Below are 17,572 nucleotides of genomic sequence, written 5' to 3'. Positions count from 1 at the left end.
TTTGCTGTGTAAATTAGGGTTCTTAATTACTCTTTCATTTTACCCCCCACCTTAGTAGCTGGCATAACACATGAATTCTTCCCTGTGAGATTATTTAAGTTTGATTTATGCATTTATTTATAAACAAAACAAACTTTTTAATGATCACACAAGTGAATATAGGTGCTGTAGTACAGCTGAGGCACCCATATATTAAATAGTTGCCAGTTCCTGACTTTTCGGGTTCCCACCGTGACTATCCCCCTCCCCCACCAAGACTGAGAGAAGGGGGAGCAGAGCAAAGCCACACCCGTTCAGCTCCTCAGGTGCATGATCGTCTCCCTCTCAGCTCAGGCAGCAGTGCAGACAGCTAACCGACTGGAGTTTCACAACGGGAACGATTTTTCATGGAATCTAGGTAAGTCCCAGCAAAACTTTTAAAAAACAGACACTAAATGACTTTGAGACATATTTAGTCTGTCTAGGCATGCTTTTCTCTGGTGAAAAATGCTCGAGAGCCGAGCACATGGCGATGCTAGCTAGCTCGGTCCTTTGAAGCTAACGCAGCATGTGCTTGTGGGGAAGCTAGCTTTACAAATGATTTAAGGGAGGCTGTTACAGATCCTAAAGACGTTTTAAATTTAATTTATTGAAGTGTGGCCTTAAATGTGTTATTTTTATCTTAAATCCTGGGACTTGACCCCCCCCCCCCCCCCCTTCCTTCGCGCTGCGGCAAATTTGCTGTTGCCGTTTTTCTGTGCAAAAGTGTGTTGATAATCTTGATGCTCCTACAAAAGCATCTGTAGTCACGTCTGCATGTCTGGGATCATTACATCGTTTAGATATTCTTCGTACCGGGATCAAAGCTGGAGCCGGAGCTCCGTCTGAGTCACGTGACCCAGTCTCACTGTCCCGCATTAACCCGAGAGGGTAAAACTAGAATGGTTAGAGGATCTCATTTTTTTTCCTATTGATGAAATAATAAAATATCAAAGTTTAGGAGGCCCGACGGAAATGTTATGCTTCATCAGTTTGACATTTTCTTACATTAATGTTTGTATGTATGCCTGCTTAGATTAAACATGATGTTCATTGTCTTTGTAAATATGATTTATATATTTTAAAATGATCTTAAAAAGGTCTTAAAGTTTTAAATTTAACATTTTAAAATCTGTAACCATCTTGGCAGTGTTTATGTATTTTTTTTCATTTAAATATGCTTACCAATTTGATTTACTTAGTTTTTGTTTGTTTGTTTTAAAACCAGGATCAGCTCAGTATTTTGTGGTCTTGTTCTTTAGAGCTGAACAAAAAAATGTATAAAACAATGGTGCCCTGTTGTACGGTGGTCAAGTGATTTTGAAAAGTATTTCTGGTTCCAACATTTAGTAATATTGTGATCATGTCTTTTGTTTAAAACTCAGACCCTGCTTACATGTTTTTATACTTTTGCTTCATGGTTGGTTCACAGTGCAGTAGTAAATAATTGAGCAGATTCGGTAATGAGCATGTGTCTAAATACTTTAAATTAAAGGGTTAATTTAAAGTATTTAGACACATGCTCATTATTCAGGAAGGTCCAAAGCTAACGTTCAGTTTGTGAACCTCATCTGCAAAGACCCACTGCTGTGTCATGATTAGGATAATGGTGTATCGTAAACTGTGTTTATATAATAGTTTATTAGGAAGGACATTTTTTTAAGCTGAGTCTGTCTTTCATCTGAGTGTTTAATCAAAAAAACTTTCTGTGTTTGATTCGTAGCAGAACCTGCAGGTTTAAAAAGCGTCTGAAGATGCTTAGGGAGCATCACAAAAGGTGCCAGAAGAGGTACACAGAGGGCCTGAAGACCAAACATCTACCTGTGCAGGTAAAGTTTTTTTTCCACTGTTTTCAGTATAATAAATAAATGGTATTCTACTATTTATTGGGATCAAGTAACTTATATATTGTAGATTTCTTCTTTGTAACAAGATGATTCAAAAAAAGTCACATTGCAAAATAATTTATCCTCTCCTTTTTAATAATGTAATATCTATTAGTTTTAATTAATCAGTTAAATATGTTAAAATGTAGATATGTAATTTATTGAAAAGTTAAATCCAACATGTGATTAAACTTGTGTTGAACAAGTGTATCTTTTAATTTTAAAAAGTACAAATAATGTTTGAAGGAATTGGAACCAGACACCAACACCATTGCCTGTGTCCAAAGAGAAGAGTCAGATGCAGATGAGCCAGAGGTTCCTCCCCTGACAAGAACAGACAGTGTATTTGTAAGTATTTATCATGGAATCCAGCCAATATCAAACACTTTTGTCAATTTTTTATCAATAGGGCTCAGAATCTTTAGCATCAAACTTCACTTTAGACCAGGGGTGGGCAAAATTATTATTTAATTATTTAATTCTCACTCCTCGCATCTGCTCCTGGACCAGGAGCAGATGCGAGGAGTATTAAATAATATGAAATGTGGATGAAAACACTTTTCAAACAAAATTATATTTTAAAACATTTTAGAGTTTTTAAGTGAAATATTTTGTTTTCACTTAAGAGCCAATTACACCAACAGCTTAATGTATGTAGTGAAAAATTAGAGAAATGTTGCATTCATGTGGTGTTTGAATGATCGTAAGAATGAAAAACACCAAATCTTCCAACACCACATGGATGATAGAGCTGAGCCCCCAAACTTTTTCTTGTAAGGGCCACAATAAGTCTTTTTCTTTAAAACTTTAAACTTCTTTTATCTTTCTTTTATTGTGAAGCCCTATAATAAAGTTTTATTAATTCACGATCATTTTCATACAACAAATAACACTATTTATGAAATAAAAAATAACCAAATTACTCTCTCTGCGATTTTCAAAGACAAAAAGTCAGGAAACGATGTCATGATACATTAAAAAGAAAAAAACAATAAATAGTGGACCCCCCCCTCTTCATCTCGCTGAGACTTTGAGGCCTGCAGCTCCTGACACGTCTCACAGTTTGAGCATGTGTGGTGTGTCCTGCACGTCTGTTTCTCATCCAGTAATAAAGAAAAAAGAAAATTGCTATGTCTTCTGCTGCAGCTACGCATATGTCTGTTACCTCTTCACCAGTACAGAGTCCCTCATTTATTGCAGCAAGAGTTTCATTCTAAAAATAACCCGTCACCTGTGAAATCCATGGAGTTTGATTATTTACAGACGTTTTTTTTTATGACAGTAAAACGCCTCACTGACTAATTCTCAAACCTTCATAGAAATTTGGTCCAGGCAGGGTCTTAGAATGAAAACAAAGATTTCTGTAGATCTGAAGAGCTCCGCCTTTCTGTACAGGGAGACACGGAGGAGATTGATTGACAAGGTCTCCAGCCAATCAGGACACAGAACAGGGTGTGCTGTTTAAAAAACGCAGCATAATCGCTCTGAAAGAATGAGCTAAAAAGGGAAAGATTAACTGTTACCTAGAAAGGAAAAACTGTCTTCTGTTCTGTCTGACAGAGATTTTAGAGGGTTTCAAGTTGAAGTACAGACTGCAAAAGGGGGGAAAAAATGTCACGTTCTTGATAATATGGGCAGATAAAAAATAAATAAACATGTGTCTCTGATTTTGTTCAGAGGGCCGGACCAAACATGGAGGCGGGCCGGATTCAGCCCGCGGGAAATAGTTTGCCCACCCCTGCTTTAGACTGAACTCTTAACTTTTATAAAATATTATTTATGAAGTAGTGTATACCAATTTAAAATGAAAAACTTGTTTCTTTTCTCCAGCTCACTAAAGACTACTGTACCAAGCATGCCATCGTTCAAGATCTGTCAGACGTCCCCTCAAGCTGCATAGAAACAACAGGTGATGACGATGAGTACCTCCCACCAAAGATGCAGCACAGTAGTTCTGACGAATCAATAGATTTTCCAACAAAAATTCCATCTAAAAGGAGGCGGGGGAAAGCTCAGAAGTCATACAAAAGGCAAAAGCAGAGTCGTACCCCTTCTGATGACTCTAACCACTCAGAACATGAGGAGCCATCTTTGAACTCGGAAAAGGTTTCTGTATTGAAACTGAAAAAAAAAGGAAATGGTGGTAGAGTCTATAATAAACGACATTATTGTCTTTATTGTCCTGTTAGCTGCTATAAAATGGCAAGACATTTGGTCAGAAAGCACAGCTCCGAGATTGATGTGGCAAAAGCCATAAGTTTTCCTCTAAAATCCAAGCAAAGGAAATTGCATTTGGATCTCATAAGAAACAAGGGGAACCGGGCTCACAATAATGAAGTTCTTAAATCAGGGACAGGAACACTGATTCCAGGTCAGCAGTCGTCTAACCCTGGAAAACCAAGTGACTACATGCACTGCATAAACTGCGAGGCTTTGCTAAAAAGAAAGTGTTTATGGAGGCATATGTCACGATGCAGACTTTCAAAAAAATGCAGTGGACAGAAGCCTGGGAGAAGCCGAATTCAATCGATCTGTGCATTTGCTCAACCTGCCCCAGAGGGTGTGAGCGTTAAAGTTTGGGAGCTGATTAATGCAATGCACCAGGATGAGGTCTCTCAAGTGATAAAGGGGGAAAGAACCATCATAAGGCTGGGAGAGCTTTTATTTTCAAAACACGGACATGACAAGAACAAACACGAATATATACGACAAAAAATGAGAGAAATTGGAAGACTGGTTCTTATTTCTAGAAAAGAGGGAAAACTGCAGGGACTTGAGGATTTCTTCAAGCCGTCAAATTTCAACATAGTTGTTGAGATGGTGAAGAAAGTGTCAGGCTTCAACGAAGACACTAATGCATACAAAACTCCGTCTCTGGCTCTCAAGCTGGGCCACAGCCTGAAGAAGATTTCTGACATTCTAGAATGTGAGACACAAATGTCAGAGTCAATTGATGAGGAGTTTCTGGAGAACATCAAAAGGACTCGAACTTTGTTTGAAAAAAAATGGGATGTGTGCATTTCATCCCGTGCTCTTCAGACTTTAACTGAAGCCAAATGGAATACTCCTCATCTGCTGCCATTCACAGACGACGTCAAGAAAATGCACATCTACATAGATGAATGCAGGAAAGCATCCCAAAATAACATAAAAGACAATCCAAATAAAAAGACCTGGACAAGACTTGCTAATGTCACTTTATGTGAAGTTATTCTCTTTAACCGCAGACGAGAAGGAGAAGTGTCCAAAATGCCTTTGAGTGCATTTACTCTTAGAGACACCGCTGGTGTTCCATCTGACCTGGCGACCAGTCTTACAGAGTTGGAGCAGAAACTCTGTAAACATTTCCAACGCATTGAAATTCGAGGTAAAAGAAACAGAAAGGTTCCAATCTTACTTACACCTGAGATGCTAACGTCAATGGAAACATTGGTTTCTCTTCGCCGCACATGCGGGGTGCCAGACGAGAATCCCTATTTTTTTGCAAGACCTGAAGCGGATACACATCTTAGAGGGTCGGACGCAATAAGAGAAGTTGCCCAGGCGTGTGGAGCAAAGCACCCTGAAACGTTGTCATCGACAAAACTGAGGAAGCAGGTGGCCACGCTATCAACAGTTTTGAACCTAAAGGATAATGAGATGGACACACTGGCAGACTTTCTGGGACATGACATACGAGTACACAGACAATACTACAGATTACCGGAAGGAACGATGCAGTTGGCCAAAGTCAGCAAAGTTCTAGTTGCCATGGAACAAGGCCGACTCTCACAGTTCAAGGGGATGAACATGGATCAAATTCAGATAGATCCAAATGGTAAAGAACATACACTCAAGCACAAAATGTTGTGATTAACAGTATATGTTGACTTTTATTTTTGCTTATTTATGCGTTTTAGAGAAAGTGTCCGAATGTGCAGTCAGTGACGTCTCAGAGACGGAGGGCGATTCATCTTGGTGTTCAGCTGGAGGTGGGTCAACCCCATAATTTTTTTCCTTGTTTCACTTCTAATATTGACAAATAAATGTTCCATTTCAACAGGATCCTCGAGAGCCAAGACGAGCCAGCTGTCAGCTGATGAGGACTCTGATTTAGACGGCCTTCTAAACTCAGGTATTATACATATTAATTACAGGCCTTTTATTTTTATAACAAAAGAGGGCTCAAGGGTTCCTAAATGTCATATGTCTGTGTGTGTATATATAACAACTTACTCAGTATTTTCAGTCTGAAATTCTGTGTTTATATACTAATTATAAAAAAAAAACGACACAATAAAAGTAAGCAGATATACGTAAGGATGTAGTTTTGTGTGTAGTAATATTTTTATAGTAATGCATAATTATAATAGATGAGGCAGTTTATTATAAAAAGAACAGTGACAAAGGCGTTTCATGCTATGCTGTAAACCGTACTCTGGGGGAGTATGACATTTCCAAAGCACGGCTGGGCGAATGGCGGGCCCTGGCTCGTCTACAGAACCTAAGAGGCGCGTTTGTCCGGAGGACACCGGTGCCTAAGGGGGCTTCGAATCCGTGAGCGGGAACTGCAGGCCCACTGAAGGCCCAGCAGCAGGATGGCTAGGTTAAACAGGGGACATCTTGCTCACGCTTCCTATCAAGGAGGTACACGGGCAGGCCCAGGCCTTAGCAAAAACTCCCATGGGCCAGAATGGCCCCCTGCCAGGGACCCGGCTTGCAGCCTTAGCCTGCAGAGGCTTTTGGCTGGCAGACAGATAGTGAGGATAGTTATTTACTGACAGATTCTTTTTTAAATTTTTGTATTTTTATTTTTTGTTTTTTTTCTGATGGCCTGCAATCTACCCTGCTCATTACGTTGTGATCAATATAATGAACACTCAATTTTAAATTGTTGAACACTTGTTCTATTCTGTTCTTTACAGGGACATCAACATCTTCAACCAAACATCAAATGGAGTCAAGGAGTGAAGACAGTGAATCTGGTATTTCCCCCCATCTAAATTAAATATTTTTATACAAGCGTTCCCAGTTGAGTTTTAATCATGAAATTGACGATTTTAGCCAAAATCACTAAACCTATTTTGCTTTAAAGACAAAAACTAAACCTGAGTGAGAGTAGTGTGATGTCGCACACAGGGGAGCGTCATCTTGCCCTGATAGCTAAAATCTGGCTCAAAACTGTCTGGCCAGATTGATCCAATATAGCTTCTCATTATTTTTGCCCCACTAATGTTAGCGTGAGGCTATAAGCTCTTGCTTGCACATACGGCTATCTGTGACAGGGACGGGAAGGAAGCCAGGTTGTTTTGCACTAACAGGCCCACCCATGAACCAGGATTGTATTTCTAACGAACCACCGCCTCTGGTCTTAAAATATGTCTTACAAAAGCAACACAGCTTTTAGATCTTGGCTAAAAACTTCACAATCATAATTAGATCACTTTTAACAATTTTTACAAAAGAGTCCAGATAAGACGTTTCACCTCTTATCCAAAAGGCTTTGTCAATTCTGACAAAATGCTAACCCCACTACTATGAAAGAAAAAAATGTACAGTCAGGACCATTAATATTTCGACAGAGAGACAGAGAAACGGAATAGAAAATGAATAAATGAATGTGGTAATGTACAGAAACAAGATTAGAATGTGTCTCTGTCCAAATATTTATGGTCCTGACTGTAGTTGAAGCTGGACTTTAAGAGCTGCTTCACAGCGCTTCCATGGCTGTTCTGTATCTGCCATTAGGGCATGGGTCTTTAATATTGACATTTTTCCAATTCAGGGAAGACAAAAGTGCATGATTGTCATTTTAAAATAACCATATTGGTACAATGAACAGGACTCAGAAGACTGAAGAACGGACACGGTAGTGAAAAGTCTAAAAAGCGACCCTTACAAACAGGTATGCTTCCTACATGTTACACTTTAAAAGTTTCTTAAAAATGGCACAAACTATGTTCTAACAACCACTTTTTAAGGGATGTGGGAGGGGGTTGTTTGTTTTTTATTACATTTCTTGCTTCATTGCATATGTAGTTCAAAGATAAAATTTTACTAATAATTGTCATCAAAACTGTCTAAATCAGACTTTGAAACATCTCACTGTTAACATTGAAAGACTTGAGCTTCATGAAATCATCTTATGTCAGCTTTCAATGAAAATGTGAGGTTGTGTGGTTCATTGTTGAGTTTTTAATCAGAATATTTTCAAAAACAGAGCCCATGGTTTCTACACAGCAGAGAGACTCAGGCATCGATACTGCTGAGACGGGTAACTTTGCACAATACATAATCATTTCTAACCACACCAGCAACGTGGCTCTGATACTTTATTTCCTTCTTTCAACACAAGATGAGAAAATCCATTTGTGGGGGCTTCCTTTTCTAATGAACATCTGACATTTAGTTAATACTGTTACAGGTAGTCAGTCGTTTTGCTGAGATTTTGATATATACATAGCAGCATCTCCTTAGTTTTTGTAAATAAGAAATGCTCATTACTTTGAATCAGGTCTAATCACGTCTTGTATGTTAGCGACCTATAACATTTTTTCCTCTTTTTCTAAGGAGCTTCAAAAAGAAGGACCTGGTCTTCAGTGGAGTGCCGAGCAGTGGAAAAGATTTTAGGAACCTACATTGAAGGTGGGAGGGTTCCAGGAAAAAAGGAATGTCTTTCCTGCATAGAAGCTTCGCCGAGGGAGCTGGAAGGACGAACATGGCAGGCAGTCAAGTTTTTTGTTAAGAACAAAATCACAGCACTGAGGCGGGAGAGTTCAAAAAGACGTTAATTTTGTTAGTTAGAATGATTATGTAACTCAACCTTATTTTGTTTTCTTTTCTTTAAACCAGTGCTGGTAAATTTAAGTTCCAAATTTAAGCTTCAGATACATTAACTCATTTATCTTAAAGTGACCTTTTTTTCGGAAGTACTTAATTTTCAGATGAAACGTGTATAGGTCAAAGGTGACCTTTTAATTTCTGAAGCACTTATTTTGTATTTGAAACATTTGTATAGGTCAAAGGTGACCTTTAATTTATAAAACACTTCATTTTTATTTAAAACACGTAGGTCAAAAGTGACCTTTTAATTTCTGAAGCACTTTATTTTTTATGTAAAACACGTGTATAGGTCAAAGGTGACCTTTAATTTCTGAAGCACTTAATTTGTATTTGAAGCATTTGTATAGGTCAAAGGTGACGTTTAATTTCTGAAGCACTTAATTTTTATTTAAAACACGTGTATAGGTGAAAGGTGAGGTTTAATTTCTGAAGCACTTATTTTGTATTTGAAACATTTGTATAGGTAAAAGGTGACCTTTAATTTATAAAACACTTCATTTTTATTTAAAACACGTACGTAGGTCAAAAGTGACCTTTTTAATTTTTGAAGCACTTTATTTTTTATGTAAAACACGTGTATAGGTCAAAAGTGACCTTTTAATTTCTAAAGCACTTATTTTGTATTTGAAACATTTGTATAGGTCAAAGGTGACCTTTAATTTATAAAACACTTCATTTTTATGTAAAACACGTGTATAAGTCAGAGGTGACCTTTTTTTCTGAAGCTCTTTATTTGTATTTGAAACATTTGTATAGGTCAAAGGATACCTTTAATTTCTGAAGCACTTTATTTTTTATGTAAAACACGTGTATAGGTCAAAAGTGACCTTTTAATTTCTGAAGCACTTATTTTGTATTTCAAACATTTGTATAGGTCAAAGGTGACCTTTAATTTATAAAACACTTCATTTTTATGTAAAACACGTGTATAAGTCAGAGGTGACCTTTTTTTCTGAAGCTCTTTATTTGTATTTGAAACATTTGTATAGGTCAAAGGATACCTTTAATTTCTGAAGCACTTTATTTTTTATGTAAAACACGTGTATAGGTCAAAAGTGACCTTTTAATTTCTGAAGCACTTATTTTGTATTTCAAACATTTGTATAGGTCAAAGGTGACCTTTAATTTATAAAACACTTCATTTTTATTTAAAACACATGTATAGGTCAGAGGTGACCTTTAATTTCTGAAGCACTTAATTTTTATTTAAAACACGTGTGTAGGTCAAAAGTGACTTTTTTTCTGAAGCTCTTTATTTTTTATGTTAAACACATGTATAGGTCAAAAGTAACCTTTTAATATCTGAGGCACTTAATTTTTATTTAAAACACGTGTATAAGTGAAAGGTGACGTTTAATTTCTGAAGCACTTATTTTGTATTTGAAACATTTGTATAGGTCAAAGGTGACCTTTAATTTATAAAATACTTCATTTTTATTTAAAACACGTGTATAGTTGAAAGGTGACCTTTTTTTCTGAAGGTCTTTATTTGTATTTGAAACATTTGTCTAGGTCAAAGGTGACCTTTAATGTCTGAAGCACTTAATTTTTATTTAAAACACGTGTATAGGTCAAAGGTGACTTTTTTTTTCCTGAAGCACTTGATTTAATTTTGTAATTTTTTGACAGGTCAAATGTCATTGTTTTTTATAAAGCACTTAATTTAAGTTTAATAGGTCTTTTTTTCTGCTTAAATCTGGGCTTTCGGTGTGGAACTCCAGGTCTTTCGGGTTGACGTCCTTTTGGTTTTTCAGATCCTTTTGCTCCATCACATTCTGATCCGCTGCTCCGGTGATTCCAGCCAGTTAAAAGCAGGAAAGGGAAAATGTGGGGGAGCCCCAATTTTTGTTTTCCACCATCTCCTGCTTCTGATTGACTGAACTCACCTGGCCCAGTAGATCAACATGAAGTAAAAGAAGAAAATCTGTAAAAGAAGCAGGATGTCATGCCTCCAAACCTGGAGTTCAAGAGCCCTGCAGTAAGTGTGTGATAGAATAATTGAGCTCTCAAGGACACTTTATTCTGTCCTACAGCAGTTTATTTTTAATTTTGTAGATTGCTAACTATAAATAAATTGCCCTTGTCTCTTATTTGCTGTTCGCAGTTTCCTTCATAACATACATTTTGTGACAATGAACGATGCCTTGCATGTTTGGTAAATGACTTTATTAGTCAGGAAGTGTAAAATGAGTACTACACTCACAATTGCCTTAGTTACAGAGCTGTTAACCAAAGTTAGAATAACTGCAGTTGTATGGGTGGTCCCCATGGGAAACCAAAATTCAGGTTAATTTTTCATGTTAGTGTTTTCAGTATTTGAAGTGATAACACTCCTTGAAAAAAAATTGCATTATTTTAGCAGTTAAAACCATGTCAGAAAACCTTGTAGAAAAGGTGGATCCCACCAGGAGGGTCCTAGTCAGGGGACCTCACGGGGTAAGAAATACAGGTATGTGTGTGTGTGTGTGTGTGTGTGTGTGTGTGTGTGTGTGTGTGTGTGTGTGTGTGTGTGTGGGTGGGTGTGCGTTTGTATTTCTACCCTTGTGGGATCCGGGACCTGAAATTTCACCCACCTCGTGGGTACCAATTTTTTCCGTGGGGACCGAAGCTCGGTCCCCACAGGCACAAGCATTGGAATCAATAGAAAAAAGCCTCCTGATATGCCTAGTGCTGTTTTTTTTGCAAAGTAAAATCGGTCCCCTGGAGATGACTTTTCATGACAAGGTGTGTTTCACCATGACATCCTAGTGGTCAGAGTGGGTATAGCAGTGTGTGACGTTGGACTAATGGGGACATTTTCCTGACAAAGTGTGTACTTTTTCAATATCATATTTTATGATTACAAATATTGAAATTACTTTTGGAAAGTGACAATATTTGTATTGTCAAACAGATATACTTAGTTGACACAAATTATGTCATTTTTAAAGCCAGGATAACCTGGCAATTTCTACTCAAATGTCAAAGGTAAAAAAGTGAGGCTTGAGGCCTAGTCCTGAAACAACACCTTTTGGGGTCTTGTGAGGGGAAATGTGATCGTAGGAGCATCACACTTTGTACAGTAGCTAAGTACAAGGTTTTAACCATTACTGGTAAGTTTGGTAGTTCTCACTCTAAGCAGATCTGAGAAATTAAAGAAAACACCTCATCAGGAAAATCTAGGATGAGCTTATTGTAAATGTTTGCGTCTCCCTTGGTGGCCCAGTTTACGCAAGAGACTCCAAACTCTGGATGGTGCATTAGGGTAACAGCCTGATGTAATGAAAGAAGTTTCAGCCCCCCAGGTCAAAGCATTGTTCCTGTAGCCCCCTGTACCCTTGTTTCGGCCTACTCCAATTCAAGTGTGAAATCAAGATTAAAAATGCTTCCCTTTGGCCAATAAAGCCAATCTTTGACTATGTTGTATCATTCATCCCCCTGATGCAAAATAACTTTGTTGTTTGTTGCTAGCATGATGCTAAAGCTAACTATCTAACCAGGCAAACAAGCAATCTAAAATTTGGTGAACTTATTAAGCACCCCATGAGGGGCTCTCATGTGAATTTTCTCCTGTTTTTAAACAATATTGGCCCAAGGGGGCAGCTCCAAATACCTGAAAAACAGAAGTTCCAGGGTTCACAGTTTCAAAAATATATGTCTGATTGTGGCAAAACAGACGTCTCCCAGTTTGCAAACCCCTGTACAACATGTTAAAAATGTGGGTGCACAGAAACCCCTAGATATTTTTCATCCCCAAACTCCTTGGAAGAAAAATCAGGAAGACGTACACAGTTACCCCATTCTGAAAGAAAACAGCAATTCTCAAAATGTTTTTGGATGGATTTTTCCCCCACAGGCCCATTTGAACCAGTGACCAAAGCCTGGGTTAAAAATTTGAATGTAACTTAAACACCAAAGGTGTTTTTTTTCCCCTAACAGAAGGCATTTTGTTAATATCCATCCAAAAAGGGTTTTTTGTGTAGGTACAGAACACCATCCCTCCTAATGCATTAGCATTAGCATAATGCTAATGCTTATGCTAACGACACACTGCCAGAGCTCCACAACAATATCAGCTCGCTCCAGCATAAGCACCCGGAGGCATTTTACGTGGTTGCAGGAGACTTAAACCATGTAAACCTGACAGACACTTTGTTCAAGTTCCACCAGCATGGGAAATAACACTCTGGACTGTGTCCACATCAACAAAAAAGATGCACACAGAGCTGTCCCCATCCTCATTTGGGCTTCTCCGACCACATCGCAATCGTGCTGGTTCCTGTTTACTGCCCTTTCCCCAGACGCCAGGCACCAACACAGAGGACCATCACAGTGTAGCCCAATGAGACTGCCCCAGCTAACCAAGACACAGACTGGCAGGTCTTCAGAAGGCAGCTTTGCACTAGGTGGAGGAGCACCTGGAGGATTATACATCAGGTGTCCTCAGGTACATCAGGAAGTGCATGGAGAACTTCACCTGCACCATGACTGTAACGTACTATCCCAACCAGAAACCCTGGCTGAACGCAGAAGTGTAGTCTCTACTGAAAAACAGGAATGCTCCTTTCCAGTTTGGTGACCAGGTAGCACTCAGAGTAGTGAGAAGGGATCTGCACGCTGGGGTGAACAGGGCCAAGCATACCCTCAGAGGATCCAGCAACATTTTACGTCCAATAATCCCCGTAGTATGTGGAAGGGCATTAAGTGCATCACAGACTACAACACCAGAGTTGTTCCGAAGACCCCTTTCTACAAGACGCACTCAACCTTTTGTAGCGCTGCTTTGAGCTTTGAGGACTCCAACCCTGAAGAGTGGAGAAGTGAGGAAGACCATCCAGAGAATCAATCTTCACAAAGCTTCTGGACCTGACAACATCACTGGACGGGTCCTGACAGACACCAGCTCACAGAGGTGCTAACAGACATTTTCAACACCCCCCTGAAGCAGGCAGTGTTCCCTACCTGCCTGAAGACCGTAACGATCATCCCAAACTCCAAAACATCCTCAGTGACAGGTCTGACGGACTATTGGCCAGTGATCCTAGCTCCGATGGTCATAAAATGTTTTGAAAAACTGTTCATGACCCACATCACAGAATCCATTGGTGTTACCAAGGACCTGCACCTATATGCATACAGGTCAAACCGATTCACACAAGATGTCACTAGTGGTCCACACAACACTCACCCACCTAGAGAATAAGAACTCGTGTGTTTGCCTGCCCTTTGTGGAGTTCACATCAGCCTTCAACATAATCATCCCAAATACCCTCATCCATAAACTGCACACATAGGACTGTGCTTCACTCTTTGCAACTAGGTCTTGGACTTCCTGAAAGACCATAGTCTGTGAAGATCTGTGACCCCCCCCCCCCCCCCCCCCCCCCGATCACCCTCAGCACGGGCCTCCCACAGGGCTCTGTGCTAAGCCCCGTCCTGTTCACCTTGCTCACGCATGACTTCACAGCAAGTCACTCCAGCAGTCTGATTGTGAAGTTTGTAGATAACACATCTATACTTCGACGAATCACCAACAACGATGAGTCCAACTACAGGGAGGAGGTGGAGCATTAGGAGGGCTGGTGCAGAGACAACAACCTCTGCATCAATGTGAAGAAGACCAAGGAGATGATCGTGGACTTCAGGAAGGACAGTCATGCTCCTCCTCCTCCTCTTTACATCGGTGGGGCTGAGGTGGAAGTGGTTTTTAGCCTCAGGTATTTGGGTGTGCACATCTCCAACGACCTCACCTGGAGCACCAACCCATCCTGCCTGGTGAAGAAGGCACATCAGCGCCTCTATTTCCTTATTAGGCTCAAGCGTGCTGTGATTAGAATCTCAGTCCTGACCACCAATATGTGCATAGTGGAGAGTGTCCTGACCTCCTCCATCACTGTGTGGCACGGCAACTGTTCTGTGGCAGAGAGAAAAGCTCTGCAACGGCTGGCTAAAACTGTGCAGAGGACTGTGGTTTCACCTGCAGTTCACCACTGAGATCTACAAAACTGGATGCAGGAAACGAGCCTCCTGCATCCTGAAAGACCCCAGTCAGCCCTTGCACCCTCTGTTCTCCCTGCTCTTCTCAGGCAGGTAGTGACAGAGCATTAAGAGCAGGACCACAAGACTGAGGAACAGTTTCTTCCCAAAAGCAGTAAGACTGGTGGAGATTCGGCGATATTTGTATCGATTTTAAATGCTGTCAGGCTGATAATTATTTAATTATTTATGAGCGCCCTGCAGCGTTTAACTCTTGTTTTCCATGTAACCCTTGTGCTATCTTAGGCACTTTAACATTGGGAGTTGGGTCATCTAGACCCACTACATAGTGCTCTGAACCTTTTTTCTTCAATGATTTGTGATCTTCACTGGTGTCCATGGATTACATGAAATCTTTCCACCTTTATCAACCTTTGTCATGGTAGGGAGAAGAGGTCAATGTAAGGGTGGGGTCATCTTAGAATAGCATAAGGGTTAAGCCTCCGACCGCTAGTTGGCACCGAGCCTCTTTGGGCAGCTGTGATGGTGTGGCTCTACACCCCACCCCAATGAAAAGATCTCAGTGAGAAGCAACTTGTTTTTATGAGACATGAACCACGTTGACCACAGTCAACGTCACCCCCCGAAGAGGATGACATCAAATTAATGGGCCGAAAATCGTGTATTTCACACACAAAAAGATTAGTCTGAAACTGAAGTCGAAATGTTCGTCTTCCCGAGGCAACCAAATCATTAAAGGGTTGCTATGGAGATAAAATCAACAGAAAAGCCGCCATTTTGAAAAACGTGGAATTTTTGAATCATGTGATGACATATAGCTCTCACCAATGGAGCAATGTCTTTTTCTGAGTCAGTTGATGATACTGATCCCTAAGCTAGCACTTTTAGCCACATTAGCATAACTAGCATAGTTAGCATTATTAGCATTTTGAGCAATGTGTTTTTCAGAGAGAGTTGATGATGCTGATCTCAATGCTAGCACTTTTAGCCACATTAGCATAACTGGCATTGTTAGCCTAATTAACATTTTGAGCAATGTGTTTTTCAGACAGAGGTGATGGTGCTGATCGCTATGCTTGCACTTTTTGCCACATTAGCGTAGCTAGCTTAGTTAGCATAATTAGCATTTTGAGCAATGTGTTTTTCTTAGAGAATTGATGATGGTGATCGCAATGCTAGCACTTTTAGCCATATTGGCATAGCTAGTATAGTTAGCATAATTAGCATATGCAGCTTTGACTAGCCTTGATCAAAGGTGGGTGATGAGGGCGGTGAGGCTGGGGAGGGCGGTAAGAGCGGCGGTTGTGCTTAGAGTTGGGCGTGGAAGGCAGATTGTGTCTGCTATACCATGCTATACAACGCTGGTTGCGGCTTTAATTTTTACTTAGGATGGGCACCAAACCCATCCTACCATTGCAACAACACATCATCAGTTGGGTGGTTTGGGGACCACAGGATTTCCTCTCTGCTCTGTGCACATGATATTGTCCTGTTGGCTTCATCGAGCCAGGACCTACAGCATGCATTGGGGTGGTTTGTGGCCGAGTGTGAAGCGGCTGGGATGAGGGTCAGCACCGCCAAACCAAATCCATAGATCTCGACCGGAGAAAGGTAGTTTGCCATCTCTCGGTGGGTGGAGTGTCGCTGCCCCAGGTGGAGGAGTTTAAATATCTTGGGGTCTTGTTTAAGAGTGAGGGAAGATCGGAGTGTAAGATTGATTGGCAGATCGGAGCAGCGTCCGTAGTTATGTGGTCGCTGTATCAGTCTGAAGAGAGCTAAGCCAAAGAGCAAAGCTCTTAATTTACTGGTCGATCTTCATTCCAATACTCACTTATGGTCATGAGCTCTGGGTCATGACCCAAAGAACCAGGGCCCGAATACAAGTGGCTGAAATGAGCTTCCTCTGTGGGTTCACACTGTGGGGTGAGAAGCTTGGTCACCTGCGGAGAGCAGGTGACCAAGAGTATAACCACTTCTCCTCCACATTGAAGGAAGCCAGTTGAGGTAGCTCATGCGTGTAGTCCGAATGCTTCCTGGACGCCTCCCTGGGGAGGTGTTCTGGAACTGAATCACTGGGCAGAGGCCCCGGGGAAGACCCAGGACACGTTGGAGAGACTACATCTCAATGCCGCGGGGTCCCCCCAGAGAAGCTGGAGGAAGTGAGCTCTTTGTCTGGTTATCTTTGCTTAGACTCCTGCCCTCGTGACCCGATCCCGGAAAAGAGGAGGAGGAGGATGGATGGATGGATGGATGGATGGATGGATACATACCGAACCGAAACTCTGTGCCATGTTGCTGCCAGTATCAAATAAAAACACAAATTGGGGATAAGAACGGGTGGAGCAGAGCCTCTGACCAGCAAATGCATGGAGCATCATCCAAAATGCTGTTGGCAAAGCCTGTCAAAGTGCAGACTGTCACGTAAATAAAGCATCTTAGGCACATTAAAGCACTCTCCTTCATCCTGTCATGATGCCTCATCATCACACTTTTTTTGTTTTCTGGAAAGAATTTATGTTTTTATTTTCCTTTATTTTTGAAGCACCGTTCAGGCTCCTGAACCGTTTAAAAGTAAGAAACTAAATTAAGCAATGTTGAAAATAAACAGCATTTATTTCCTCAATCAGCCTTTTAGGGCCTTATTGGTTTAGCAACATCCATTCCATTTTTATTCTTACCATTTTTATTCTTTCTTATAGAAGAATATTTTGTTTTGGAAATCAAACAATGTTGACTGTGCCCTTTATATATTTTAAGTTACCAAAATAAAAGCACTATGAATTTGCTTGGGTAAAAGCAACTTATATATTATTTACAGTTGCAGGGCTTAACATTGTGCTAATCAAATAAATTGAATTTTACACTTTTAT

The 17,572-nt window shown here is 40.3% G+C and overlaps 1 protein-coding gene across 3 annotated transcripts; it reads left to right on the top strand.

Annotated features, from left to right (window-relative positions):
- Window positions 1-253: 253 nt before the first annotated feature.
- Window positions 254-9,022, top strand: LOC111946283 (uncharacterized). Of its 3 annotated transcripts, XM_023949635.2 has the most exons (11): window positions 254-397; window positions 1,742-1,847; window positions 2,151-2,252; window positions 3,735-5,271; window positions 5,368-5,721; window positions 5,804-5,875; window positions 5,947-6,018; window positions 6,809-6,868; window positions 7,726-7,788; window positions 8,104-8,157; window positions 8,454-9,022. In XM_023949635.2, exons 1-11 carry the CDS (start codon window positions 387-389, stop codon window positions 8,672-8,674), a joined length of 2,652 nt encoding a protein of 883 aa, XP_023805403.1. In that variant the 5' UTR covers window positions 254-386; the 3' UTR covers window positions 8,675-9,022. The 3 variants fall into 3 exon arrangements, with proteins under 3 accessions (XP_023805403.1, XP_023805402.1, XP_023805401.1); XM_023949634.2 differs by having other exon boundaries at window positions 1,745-1,847; window positions 3,735-5,721; XM_023949633.2 differs by having other exon boundaries at window positions 3,735-5,721.
- Window positions 9,023-17,572: the final 8,550 nt, after the last annotated feature.

The sequence above is a fragment of the Oryzias latipes genome, chromosome 19, assembly GCF_053564925.1.
Source record: "Oryzias latipes strain Hd-rR chromosome 19, Olatipes_Hd-rR_3.1".
In the NCBI taxonomy this organism is placed as follows: Eukaryota; Metazoa; Chordata; class Actinopteri; order Beloniformes; family Adrianichthyidae; genus Oryzias; species Oryzias latipes.
Note: the sequence above shows the minus strand (reverse complement) of the source record. Positions and strands in the feature narration are given on the sequence as shown.

Coding starts and splice junctions, on each gene's coding strand:
- LOC111946283 (XM_023949633.2), top strand. Junction 2,253..3,734: donor CAAGAACAGACAGTGTATTT/GTAAGTATTTAT, acceptor TCTTTTCTCCAG/CTCACTAAAGACTACTGTAC. Junction 7,789..8,103: donor AAAGCGACCCTTACAAACAG/GTATGCTTCCTA, acceptor TTTCAAAAACAG/AGCCCATGGTTTCTACACAG.